The 13,574-nt window shown below is 52.0% G+C and overlaps 1 protein-coding gene across 1 annotated transcript; it reads left to right on the top strand.

The window, feature by feature from the left end:
- Nucleotides 1–7,896: 7,896 nt before the first annotated feature.
- On the top strand, nucleotides 7,897–13,310 carry FGF19 (fibroblast growth factor 19). Its single transcript, XM_019755613.3, has 3 exons — nucleotides 7,897–8,337; nucleotides 8,731–8,834; nucleotides 11,768–13,310. Exons 1-3 carry the CDS (start codon nucleotides 8,106–8,108, stop codon nucleotides 12,080–12,082), a joined length of 651 nt encoding a protein of 216 aa, XP_019611172.2. The 5' UTR covers nucleotides 7,897–8,105; the 3' UTR covers nucleotides 12,083–13,310.
- The last annotated feature ends 264 nt before the right edge of the window (nucleotides 13,311–13,574 follow it).

Genomic DNA, 13,574 nt, shown 5'->3' with positions numbered 1-13,574 from the left:
TGGGAGGGAGGGGGATGCTGTTTAAATAGCGTTTGTTCTCATCCCCTCTGCTGCCCATGGATGGGATGTCTTCAGCCAAATCTTTTCGCCTTCCTGCTTCTTTTCTGTTCATGTGGGGATGAGGGGCTTTGAGGAAATCGTCTTGAAGTTCCTGTCCCCCTAGAATTCTGAGTCCACCCTCCTTAAATGACCTGGAATAACACTGTCCTGCCTGGTGGTCTCCGCCCAGGCCTGGGGGGCAGCTGGGCGAGGTGGGAGGAGCTCTGTCCCTGAGCCCCATTCAGCTTCTTTCTCAGAGGCTGCTCGGTTTCCTTACCCATTAGTGGATCTTTACCGCCCACTGGCTTTGTGCTTTGGTGTCTCATCCATAAAATGGGTCAATAGAGGCAGCCGGTCGGCTCAGTTGGTTAGAGCTCCGTGCTCATAACACCCAGGTCGCCAGTTCGATTCCCACATGGGCCAGTGAGCTGTGCCCTCCACAATTAGATTGAAAACAACGACTTGACTTGGAGCTGATGGGCCCTGGAAAAACACACGGTTCCCCAATATTCCCCAACAAAAATTTTAAAATAAAATAGAATGGGTCAATAGCTTGCTCTCTGTGGCAGGAATTCCTGGAGATAATGGCCTTCTTAACTGTAGACCGTTCTCCAGAGCCAAGGTCTCCCACGGGAGCTGAGGCGAATGGATTGCCTCTGACTCAGGGCTCACATCATCGTCCTTTCCCCTCGCACACTGGCAGGTTTCTCTCTCTCTTATCGATTTCTCTCCAAGAGGAATTCTGGCATTCCCAGGGTCACGGTGAACATGAGAATGGGTGTCACGGTGTCCGGAAGTGCTCCTGGAAATGTAACTATGATACAGGGGGCAGTGGCTGTGGGAGTGTGTTCTGCTGGCGACATCGGGAAAAAGATCTTGTTTATGCTACCCCTCTGGCCCAAACCATCCTGCAACAGAAATGCCAGCCTCAACCCTTGTGGGGCATCGCTGGGTGCCCCAGGCACACCCCTCTAGCTGGGTTGGGAGCCCTGCCTTAGGGGTCCGATTCGTGAGGTCTGACCTACCGGAAGTCCTTGCAAAGGGTTGGCAGATCAATGAGCAGTTAATACGGTGATGGAACCAAGAAAGGGTGGAAGGAAGGGTGGACGGAATGAGCAAGGAAAGGACAGACAAATGGATGAATGCAGTACGTTCACGGCCACACAAACTACCTAGTTCCTTTAAATGACTCGTACAACATTTCTGGACCACCCCCTATGTGTCAGGCTCTGCGAAGGGACTGAGGTCACAGCCAAAGATGCTTTCCCCACCTGTGTGGAGTTGCATCTGGGGAGGGGACAGACGGCAGAGCAATAACTGCACCAAGAAATGACGGCAGGTGTGACAGGAGTGAAGCCGACTCAGCAAGGGCTGCACTTAGAAGGGGGCACCTCTCTTGCTGTCTTGCTGGAGTCACTCTGGGGGACCTAGATGGCCCCTCTGGGAAAACACGGGGCAGGTGATGGGACTGAGCAGTTGGATCAGGGTCCTGGCCCGACCGAGGCTCTGAATGCAGGCGGGCTTCTTCATTTTCTGAAAGAGAGGCTGTTTTGGTTTTTCTTTTTTCAAAAAATATATATTGTAATGAGTAAGAGGTTTATGACTTGAATCCGGGCAGAACTGTGTTCAAATACGAACTTTGCTGTATGTTACCATTGTGACTCTGGGCAAGGTACTGTTTCTGAGCCTCACTTACCCCATCTTTAAAATGGACACCGTGAAAGTTACACGTGATGACGTAAATGGCCTAGCATACTTCTCTGCACGTACTAACAGCTTACTAAGTGTCAGCCACCCTCACCGTTGTCATCACCATCGTCATCGTGACCAGCTCAGCGTCTGGTATATCATAAAAACTCAGCTAATTGTGCTGGCCGGGCCTGTCTCAGGGTTTCCTACAGCCTCTGACGTCAGAAAGAGAAAATGCCTTATGGAAAGTTTGCTGTTGTTTAAGAGAGGAAAAAAAAATCACGTTGTGTGTAAAGTTTGAAGAACAGTCAACTTGTGGAGGCTCTGTCAGCCATCACAGGCCAGGGGTTCCAGGACTTTCCAATTTCCATATCTTCATTTTACGACTTTTAGTAAAGTCATAATGAGCACCATTAACGTTTTCTTATTAAGCTACTCTTTGTTTTCCTTAACTAGGTGACATGTATGGCGTTCGTTGTTGCATTCTTATGTAAGACTCAGTCTTATATTAATTTTTGCTTCAAAAGATGCATTAGAGCTGATTGTCCGGCTAGGTCGGGGGTGTCAAAACTGCGGCCCGCCGGCCAACTGCGGCCTGCAATCCATTGTTAATTGGCCCACAGCAAATTCCAAAAATATATTTAGTTTACTTAAATAAACCAGGTGAGGCAAAACGTACTTCACCTCGAGTGAGTGGCCTGGCTGTTTGTGTGTTTTACGGCATATGGCCCTTGGTGAAAAACATTGAAACGAGTTTGGACACCCCTGGGCTTGGTCTTACTTCTGGGGAAACACGGTATTTCCCATTGGAACACATTTCTGCGTTGATGATGATCAGTGCGAAAAAAAGAATTCATGTACAGAAATGGCTGCACAGCCTCGTTGGCAGGAAAAACCGCAAACTCCTGTCATCACGCATGACAAACGTAAGGCACAACCACACCCAGGCCCTGACCACCAGGGGGAGCTCTGCCAGCGTGTGGGTCTAAGGCCCGGTTGGGGGTGGGGGGCGGTGACTTGGCAGCAAAAGGGCTTCCAATCTCCTGTCCTGTGCCACATGGGTGACAGCTAGTGGTTGTGACTCAAAGAAGAAAGAAGTCTGGGCAGAAGCAGAGTAGTTTCCCGAATTCCCGGAGAAAGCTGCTACATCCTGCCTCCACCCAGCATTTAAATATGGCCAGAGCCCTCCTGGGGAAGAGATATTGGGGAAGAGACATGGGGCCAGTAATTACCCTCTGAGACTGACAGGTGTGACAGGTGTCTCGAAGGATGTCCTACCCGGTGTGATGTGGGAGGGGACAGTGAAAACAATCTAAGCATCCAGCACTAGGGGACAGAGTACATGCCCCATGGAACTCCCACTCTGCTGATGTCCACGTGCTGTAGGACATTTAGTGCCCTGGGGAATGTTTACAGCTACGTGGGAGAAGGGATATACAATTCAAATGCTGGGGTTTTTGTTTTTTCCTAAGATACATAAATATTTTTTAAAAGTCTGCGGAAGAAATCCACCCAAAGAGAAATAGGTTCATAATGCAGTCGTGATATTTCAGGTTTTTAAATTGTTTATGTTCTGCTTTTCAGGATTTTTCCCTATTTTCAAACCATGAACAAGTGTGACTCTTGCAATGACAACGTTCAAAATCAACTTTATTGTTGTATAATTTAAAATAAAATGCATCCCAATAAAAAAAATGTTATTGGGGAATATTGGGGTACAGTGTGTTTCTCCAGGGCCCGTCAGCTCCAAGTCATTGTCCTTCAATCTAGTTGTGGAGGGCACAGCTCAGCTCCAAGTCCAGTCGCTGTTTTCAATTTTGAGTTGCAGGGGGCGCAGCCAACCATCCCATGTGGGAATTGAACCAGCAACCTTGTTGTTGAGAGCTTGCTCTCTAACTAACTGAGCCATCTGGCTTCCCCTAAGGCAGCTCAGTGGCAGCTTTTTGTCTTCAATCGAGTTGTGGAGGGCGCTGCTCACTGGCCCATCTGGGAATCGAACCGGCAACCCTGTTGTTCAGCGCTCGCGCTCTAACCAACTGAGCCATCCAGCTGCCCCAAATGCATCCTAATTTTAAGGGCACCCCTCAATCAGTGTTGACAAACGTCACGACCTCTTTATCACCCCCACAATCAACAGAGCATCCCTATGTCCCCAGAAAGCTCCTTCTTGGTCTTGCCCAGCTGATCCCGCCTCCACTGCCCACCTCAGGCAACCACCCATCAGCTTCCTGTCACCATACACCAGATTTGTCTTTTTCTAGAGTTGTCATTACATCTTAAAAATAAATAATAAGTATGGCAAAAATAGCCAGAGTAGCCTTTAAATAAATAACAATAGCTACCCCTTCTAGTACACACCTCCGTATGCCAGATGGTCGCTATATAAATATTGATCTCTCGACCGATAACCTATTCTAATTTTCACATTAACCCGGAGAATTAAGTTTCATTTTGCTTTTTTACAAATACGGAAATGGGGACTCCAAGGCCTTCCTTTTTCCACCCTGCCTCTGCCCCTGTCAGTTTCCGGGCTAACAGGAGAGCCTGTTATGGGAATAATGACCCCATTGGTTTTGGTGAAATAGAAGGTTTGGGGGGAAGTCATGGATGTTCTAGCAGATTCTACAGGGCTGGGACTCAGAAGCCCTGAGCTCTAGTTTGTCTTGGCCTCGAGCTGCTGTAGCTGCGGGGCTTGTCCTTTCACCCACGTCTTCACAGTCCTTTCTGTCTCAAGCTCGAAACTGCAGTTCTCATATTCTGATGAAGATTTTTACCATCACGCAGAAGCTTCTACAGTTACAAAGTGCTTCTAACCATGGGGTGGGGTAGTGGGGTTGGGAAAGACATAGGAAGTGCTTAAGAAGGCATGTTTGTAAACTTCCAACTGTACAGTGAAAAGAAAAACAATTATTTTCATCATGAAAAAACTGGACTGAAGCTGAACAACAAGATTTTTGTCACTGCTTGGACGTAGGTTAGAAACGATGAAAGTCTCTCATTTGCTGCCACCAGAAAGAGAAACCGGACAAACTTGGGCTTGAGGGAGGTCGACCCCAGGAAGAGTTTAGGGCAGTTAAAAAGACCCCAGCTGACATCAGATCCAGGACAAAGTCGCCAAGCCAGGCCCTTCTGACTCTCTGGGCCTGAGACCCTTGGGGCCCTGAATGGACTGAGCAGAGCGGCTGGTGTGACTTGCATCGAACTAGCATTGTCCACTCCTTTCAGTGAATGAAATCTCACCAGGGAGTCAACTGGCTCATTCAACCGGGCCAAATCAAATGCAGCCTGAAAAATAAAAATCTGCCCAACCCAGCACATTGCAGGGGTCTGGGGCGCATGAAAAGCTTCAGAAGGAGTCCTCACCTAGGGCGACCAGGCAGCTCTCACCTGGATAGCCTTAGCCGCAGCGCCCCCTGCTGGTCAGCACTGCCTTTCCTCTACCACTCTTGGCTTATTCCAATCACGCAGACCTGGTACCAGCAAACCGGCCCAGTCTCCTGGGCCCCCGCCAACCTGGGTGCAAACCCTCGCTGGCTGCCTGGCCAACTCTATAGGCCAACTCAGTTTTCTCACAATTTTCTCACTGCTCTTTCAGAGCAGTGCTGTGACTATGGAATGCCTGACACACTGTGGGGACAGAGTCCCAGGGAGCAGTTTCCAGGCTCTCGACCTCACGTGGAAAGGTGCTGGCTCAGGTAGTAGATGGCCATCAGCTGTGACTAGTTGGCCATCAGCTGTAACCAGTTAGCCATTAGCCACTAATATAACTAACACAGCTAGCCTAGGGGCTCGGTTGGTTGGCAGAGAAGCCAATGGCGGATTGCAGCTAGCAAGTGCGGTTACCAAGTGTGGATGGCAGATTGCGGATTGTGTGGATCCTACTTCCTGTGTCTTGACCAGCCGCCATCGAGAATATGGTGGTATGACTCCCCTATCCATGGCTCCGTTGGTGTTCCTTTTTGGCTTCACCATATCCTGTGTTCTTGTGCGGGGAGTGGGAGCTGAGTCCCTGCATGACACACACCACAGACAGACCCTTGGTGGACGGCCATCATTCTTCATGAACTATACCCCAGGCACTTTATGTCCACTCACCCATGACTCCAGCACAAGGCTGAAAGCAGGCATGAGGAGGCCACAGGCCCAGCAGATTCATGACCTGCCCAGGGAGTGGCTGGGTGATCTGTGCTACAGAGGCTCTGACCCTGCAGCCTGTGCCCCTGCTAGGAGGCCACTTCACCTCCCCCAGATGAAGCATGGCCTGGATTTACAAGCCTGACAACCTGTGTTCAAATTCCAGGCCCACCATTTACAGGTTGTGCAACCTTGTGTCACTCTGTCACTTTTCTAGGGCCCCCTATCTGTTAAATGTAGGGGGGGCAGAATGTCATGGGGGTTCTTATGGGGGTTTAAGCCGAGAACACCATAAAGTGCTCAGAAAATAGGGAGCTGCCGACCTTGTTATCCTCCTCAGCTTCCAGATCACAGCAGCCTCTCTTTTCCCACCATGGCCCTAGGAGGGGCAGCTGAGGGGTGGGGGTGGAGCCAGAGGCTGGCGTCCCCCCTCATCCCCCAGCCTGATTTGGGGCGTGTCCCCCAGTGCAGCCCCTGCCATCCTACTCAGGCCTTGCATTTATCCAAGATCTTTAAAAATGAGAGCTGCAGGGGAGGGTAATTAAGTTTAATAGGAGCCGCCGTCGATTTAAAGCCACAGGGGGGAAGTAATTAGATTTAACAGAAAGCGGCGGCTTTTTGAATCAAGACACGCAGCGTGGGGGTCCCTGATCTATAAAGCCTTTGAGATGATGTCTTTTTGTAAAGACTTTCCTGGTGACATTCTCTGTGCGCTCCGTCATTAGCGCCAGTCACTGACTGGGGTGTGAACATGGCTTTCACTCATTGAAATTCATTAGGCCTGGCACTGCTTTCTCTCTCAGGGTCTCCACCGTTTGCCCTCCCGTCGTCTTTACTCTGATCCAGTGTGGCTTTTCCCTAAAACCTGCCTCCTGGGGACCTACACCCAGAATTTGGAGGGGGGGGGGTGTGAAGGAATAAAGAGAAAGAATCAGTGTTGAGCCAAAGCCCCCTGGGAAGACCCCTGTCTTCCCGCCACGGCGTTCTCTGGACGCTGTTTCCATTTTCAGAGCATCATTAAAGAAGGTATCTGGTTTGCAGGAGCCACTTCATTGAGTGACCACAATTTCCCCACCTGGTGTGGTCCCGAACGCTAGAAGCGCTCGTAACTTCTTCCACTCGCCATCAGGTGAGGCGCTCGCCGACCTCTGCGTTGCGCTCAGGGATCGAAAGACTGGACCAACGACAAAAGGCACCTCAGAAACAAAGGCGTGCCCGGGCCTGAGCTGGTAAGTCAGCTTTCCAGTCTGCAGTTTGCAAGCCCACCCTGTCCCCAAAGGCCCCTTCGCAACGACCGCCGGGCCGGGCACCGTCTCCCGGGTGCTCCGCGGGCGCGGCAGCGCAGACACCGAAACCCGGGCTGAAGCGCCATCTAGCGGCGCCCGCGCGACGCCCCCATTGTTTCTCCGAGGGCGGAGATCCCGCCCGGACCCCCGTCGGGGTACAATTTACAGGGATAAAAGGGGTTGAGGGTGGAGGGGGGCAGAGATCGCGAGAACACAAGCTGGGAGAACGTGAGAGGGTACGAGCTGCAGGGGAAATTATTTCTGAAGGACGACTTTATGTCCGGGTATAGAAGGGTTGGCACATTCCCCGGAGGGAGAGAATGGGGCTTTTAAGGGGAGAGGGTCCTAAAGCCGAGGCAAGGTTTTCACAGACTGGGAGTAAGGGATGCGAAGCTCAGCGCTTCCCAATCTCTGGTCCCCGGGTTCCTGCCTCCGCCCCAGCTAGCCGTGTGGCCTGGGGGCGGGGCTCCGTCGTCTCCTTTATTGCTTTATAAAATACAACTCGCGCAGCCTAGAGCGACCTGGCCGCTTGCCCCGCCACCGCGCTGGCCGCGGGGAGGAGCTCCCCCGAATCTTCCCGCGAAGCAGGGCCTCCTTCACTACTAGGTCCCGGCGGCCTGGGCGGGGTCACACAGGCGGGGCCCGGGGAGGGGGCTGAAGCCAGAGGCGGGGTGTGAGTGGGTGTGTGCAGGGGAGGCGGGGGCCTGATGCAATCCCGATAAGAAATGCTCGGGTGTCTCGGGCACCCACCCGCCGCGAGGGTTAGACGCACTATATAAGACAGCCAGCCTCTAGCTGCCGCGCCGTCGGAGCAGCAGCGCAGCTCACCCAGAGCGCACGGCTTGCCGCGGCCAACTGCCCACCTCGCCACGCACAGCCCCGCAGCGCGTCCCTGCTGCCGCTCAGCCTCTCGCAGCCCTGCCGCCCGAACTGCGATCGGAGCCGGAGAGAGGTGCCATGCGGAGCTGGTGCGCTGTGGCCCGTACCCTGGTCCTGGCTGCCCTCTGGCTGGCCTCAGCCGGGGGCCCCCTAGTTCTTTCGGACCCTGGGCCGCACGTGCACTACGGCTGGGGCGAGTCCATCCGCCTGAGGCACCTGTACACCGCCGGGCCGCACGGCCCCTCCAGCTGCTTTCTGCGCATCCGCGCCGATGGCGCAGTGGACTGCGCGCGGGGCCAGAGCGTGCACAGTGAGTGCCCGCCGGGTCTCCCTCCTGCCCAGCGCCCCTTCCCTTAACTCCCTTCGACTCCTTCGGCTCTCCACTCCCCAAAACGCCAGGATTTGGCACATTCGAGTTCTGCTCCCTCCCCAGCTACCCAGACAGCGAGAGGAACTGGGGGGGGGGGTCACGGGTGCGCGAACCTTCCGCACTCATGCGTCACCCTCCCCTGACCCCCCTTTGGCTTCCGCGTACCCCTCACTCCTGGGAACCCCAGGTTTGGGCACCTCGGCGTTCCACTCCCTCTCCCCGAGACCCCAGGCGCGCGACGAGCTGGGGGAGTGGGGGGCACGGGCTGGTGCACCGACCGAATCTACGGGCCCCGCGGGTCCTGCCTGAAGCTTTTTGCTTCCCTCGAACCAGGTTTGATGGAAATCCGGGCAGTCGCCCTTCGGAACGTGGCCATCAAGGGAGTGCAGAGCGTCCGGTACCTCTGCATGGGAGCCGACGGCAGGCTGCTAGGGCTGGTAGGTGTGACCACCGGAAGGGATGCGCTGGCGCGCGGGACATAGCCTGTCCCCAGGTGGGGGCCTGCAGGGGAGGGTGACGCCCTGGACCGAATCCAGAGGTCCCTGGCTTCCTCTGCTCCGGCGGATTAAACGACATTTTTCTACGGAGGTAGCGGGTGGATGCAGAATGGGTGAGAGCCGCCTTTGCATTTCCACTTGAGCCAAAGGCCGTCCCATCGGACGAGGAAATCCGTTACTTGGGTCTCTCTGATATTAAACAGGAAAACCTACCTCAGGCCTTCTCAGCCTGGGCCTGTTCTTGGGTGGTCCTCGCCTCCTTTCCCCTCCCCGCAGTACTAAAAAAAAGGAAAGAAAGAAAGAGGGTAGACCCACGACTTGGATCTTATTTTTTAACGGTAAGTCATAAAACAAGTCAGCAAAAAAAAAAAAAAAAAAAATCACTTTTGGGAATGTAGAAAAATGTTTTAATTTTTGTCTACTAGAAAAACTTTTTTGCAGGCGCGTCAGAATAATCCAGTTCGTTCTCATCCTCGTGTCCTGCTCACCTGTACTGCAGATGCCTTTTGGGGAGGCTATTGAGCGGGCTGGAATGGCCCGGGTACCCATGGAAGGCTCAGGGCAGGAAGTGTGCGGATGCTGGGTCTTTGGTCTCCGGGAACAAAGGCTGGGAGTTCAAAGGGAGCCTTGCCCCTCCCGCGCCGCCGGGGTCGCATGGAGCAGGCTGTGTGAGGTCCTGGCGGGGCGCTGGGCCTCAATGCAGTCCCGCTGGGCCAGGGGCTCCGTTGGTTGGAGGAGCAGGCGTGGGAGAGACTAAGCCTGGGGGGATGCCCCGCCCCCCCAGAAAAGATGCAGATGCCTTGCTTCCCCCGGCAGCACGAATCTTTTTTAGTGTCTCAAAATTGTTCTGTGGCCCTGGCGTACGTTTATTCCATTTATCCCGAGTGCCTGTTTCAGGTTTTATGGTGGAGTCCTGCGTGGAAGGACAAGAATGGAGGCAAAGAAAGGAGGTGGTCAGCTGGCTGAAAGCTGACACCCAGAGCCACTCCAAATCCGCAGTGGCAACTTTTGTTATTGTGACATTTACTTATGTGGGGGGGGGGGCTGCTATAATCCTGAGGGTCTCCTGGGGCTGGTGGGTCTAACCCACCCTTCTCCTAATTCAAACTTGGGTTGGGGGGTTGGTGTCCACCTAAAATCCAGTTCTGCCTCTTGATCCTGTAGGCGTGGCTTAGCATAAAATTGAATTGCTTTTTTTGTTTGTTTGTTTTTGTTTTTTTAACCGATTCCACATTTTCTTAGAAACTTGAAATAGTATAATTTTCTCTATGGAGAAGAGCATTGAAATGCTTAATTTCTCCCAAAGGAGCAGCAGAGTCAAATAATCCAACCATTTGGTTTTACTTCTCTTGTTCTTCAATTTGCATTTCCCCCTCCTGCTGTCTGGTGGCTTAATCCCGGTGCCTGGGCCACCGGCCTTATCAGGACCTTATCAATACAGCGCTCACCCACCTGCAGTTCAGCGACCTTTGTAGGCTTGGGCAGAAATGAGATTGGGTGCCTGTTGGGGTTGTTGACTGCCCAGCCCTCCTGGCTCCCTGCCTTGGGCCGTCCTCTCTGTCCAAGGGTAATGACACTAGTGGGAGACAACCTACCCGCTGGCACCTCTCAATCAACTATGAATGGTCTGGGACCAGGCACTGGTTTTCCTCCTTCCCCCCAAATTTCCGGCCACCCCTGCTGGGTGCAGGCGCTGTCCTGGGCCGGGGGGGAGGGGGCTGCCTTTATCTTGATCCTGGCTGGCTGCCTGGAAGGCTCTCTGCAAATGAATGAGGGGGGGCTGCTGCTGCTGGTTCTCACTAAGGCACGAGACGAAAAGACTTGAGAATCGCTGTTATTTGGATCTAAATGGGGACTAGATTCTTTAATCTGGGCCCCAGATGTTATCCTGAAGGATAGCACTTTCGCTGTGTTTCTCAAAGTGCCAGTGGCATACAGGGAACTTACTAATGTCAAGACTTAAAAGGAGAGGGACGCACGTGTGCATATCACACCTCTGATTTTATGGATACTGTTGCTCAGAACAAGACTAAGTTTAAAAAGTGACGTGGGGGTGGCCGGTTAGTTCAGTTGGTTAGAGTGTGGTGCTAATACCAAGGTTGCTAGTTCATCCCCACAGGGGGCACTGTGAGCTGTGCCCTCCTTAAAAAAAAAAAAAAAGTGACGTGATTTTGTGAAAAATGTAAAGAATCAATGTAAAAACGACATTTAGATGTCGAACATGAAATATATACCTGAAGTGTTTGTAAAGTTAAAGGTTAAAGTATAAAGGTATATGAATTTATATATAAAGTATATATATATATATATATTTAGTGTATATGTTTTACTGTTAGTTTTAACATAAATGCATTATAAAGATTACAGTACAGCGTAGGGAATATAGTCAATATAGTAACAGCTATGGTGTCAGATGGGTACTAGACTTATCGGGTGCTCACTTTGTAAGTTATGTGTCTAATCACTGTCGTACGCCTGAAACTAATATAATGTATATCAACTGCAATTGAACAATAAAATGAACCTTAAAAAATAAAGTGAAATGGTAAACAATCCTAAATGTATATTATAATGTAATATATGTTCAGTGTGTGCATTGATGTAATACATGCTTTCTATATACTTTATGTGAACATACATTACATTATGCTAAATATTTTTTATATATAAGTTTATATATAAAACACGGACTTTAAATACCTAATAGCATACTTTATAACCTCTAACTATGCACACGCACACGACTAATAGTGCAGGCCGAGTGGCAGTGTGTACCACAAATGTCCTCCTGTGTGGGTCTCTACTTCTGGCGGTGTCACACCCGGAATGGGGGGCGCCCACTGGTGCTCACAGGCTGTCTGTTTTCTCCGCAGCCTCAGTACTCGGCCGAGGACTGTGCTTTCGAGGAGGAGATGCGACCCGACGGCTACAATGTGTACTGGTCCAAGAAGCACCAACTCCCAGTCTCCCTGAGCAGTGCCCGACAGAGGCAACTGTACAAGGATAGGGGTTTTCTGCCCCTGTCCCACTTCCTGCCCATGCTGCCCAGGAGCCCAATGGAGCCCGAAAACCTCGAGGACCATTTGGAAGCTGACACGTTTTCTTCACCCCTGGAAACGGACAGCATGGACCCTTTTGGAATCTCCCACAAACTGAGGCTAGTGGAAAGTCCTAGCTTTCAGAAATAACAGGCCCTGGCCTTCCCCTGCCCCTAGGGGCCAGGACCCCAGGCCTGTCTGAGGTGCTTGCAGAGCGGGCTCTGGCCATGCTTTACAAGTACAATCCTGGGCCCATGTGCTATTTAGCTTTAGGAAGAAACATTTAGAATTTGTACATAGACAGTTGGACATTGGCTGTGCCAGTTTCTAGGAGATAGACTTGTATGATCATGAAATTGTAAGCTCTCCACCTACCCAGGTGCTACCCCTGCTCCCTACCCCGCACCCTGGTCATTGCTGGACACCTGCTGTCCCAGTTCTGCTTGAATACCTCCACTGACAGGGAACTCCCTATCTGGGAAAGTTCATATGCCACGCTGAAAATCTCTGCAGTTCTCTCCCATCATTTCTAGCAGGGGCAGCCAGAAGAAAAGCCAGTCATTTAAAAACCTTCACAGGTGCTCAGCTCTGAAATGGCAGGTAAATGTGAGAACTGATCCAGATCTCAAGCCGCTGGCCTTGCCCCGGCCCCTCTAGGACAACCAATGTGCAGGGGGAGCCCAGAGCCCCCTTCCAGCCTGGGCAAATCTTGAGAGCGCCCCCTGATGGCTGGTTCTGGGATAGATAACCTCCACCAGACGACCTGGCAGTGTGCCTACTTCCTTGGTCGTCTTCCATCAGCCAGCACCCTGCACACAGGCACCACGTGCCAGGCTCAGCCTGGTTCCCCTAAGGTGAACAGCCATTCTGCCACCCGCTCAGAGGGACAGGACATGAAGACAGCTAGTCCCAGCAGCCCTTCCTTGCACGCTGCGGTTTGGTTTCCAGGTAGTAGGAGTTTCTCGTGAGGGCCTTTGAGACGGAACCCTACAGACCTGCCCCCCACCCTAGTTCTCCATGTCACGTTGGGGGCTCTGGCTCCTTTTTGAACGCTATGGATATTGACCTGAAAAGAACAGATGCAGAAGCTGTTTCCATTTCCCGGCCCTTTGCCCCTGCACCACGTCATTCTGTGCGAGGGGACTGGACAGCTTCCCGGAACCTTTCACTCAGAAGCCAGGAAAAGGAAGGTTGGAAGCCAGTCTTGCTGGTGACAGGTGAAAGCAGCGGGGCATTGAGTTTTCCCAGCACTTAGTTTCCAACGTGGTATTTATGACTAATTTATTTTGTTTGATACGCACATGTCTTTATTTCCCTACTTTATTTATACCCCCAAGGTGTATTTATGTGTGTACCTGAGTTTGGTTTTTCTACATTAAAGTGGAATTTGTATCAAACGGTGCATTCTGTTATCCAGCTGGAGGAAGAGGGAGGGGCAGGGGAGGAAGGAGACGCAGCTCGCGGCACAGGAGCCCCTCCCAGTGTGTTTGCTGATACTGTTCCTTAAGCTTCTGATGGTTGCCATACTGCTCCCAGCGGAGACTCAGATGGGTTAATAAATGATAGGCTTAGGTGAACCGGCTGGAGGAGAAGGGTGGTGCGGGCCCAGGTGCCCTCCCTGCCTGGGTGCCGGCTTCCTCAG

This window comes from Rhinolophus sinicus, chromosome 14 (genome assembly GCF_057876585.1).
Source record: "Rhinolophus sinicus isolate RSI-liver-muscle chromosome 14, RSI-T2T, whole genome shotgun sequence".
In the NCBI taxonomy this organism is placed as follows: Eukaryota; Metazoa; Chordata; class Mammalia; order Chiroptera; family Rhinolophidae; genus Rhinolophus; species Rhinolophus sinicus.
Note: the sequence above shows the minus strand (reverse complement) of the source record. Positions and strands in the feature narration are given on the sequence as shown.

Coding starts and splice junctions, on each gene's coding strand:
- FGF19 (XM_019755613.3), top strand. CDS start 8,106: ATGCGGAGCTGGTGCGCTGTGGCCCGTACCCTGGTCCTGGCTGCCCTC. Junction 8,338..8,730: donor GCGGGGCCAGAGCGTGCACA/GTGAGTGCCCGC, acceptor CCCTCGAACCAG/GTTTGATGGAAATCCGGGCA. Junction 8,835..11,767: donor ACGGCAGGCTGCTAGGGCTG/GTAGGTGTGACC, acceptor TTTTCTCCGCAG/CCTCAGTACTCGGCCGAGGA.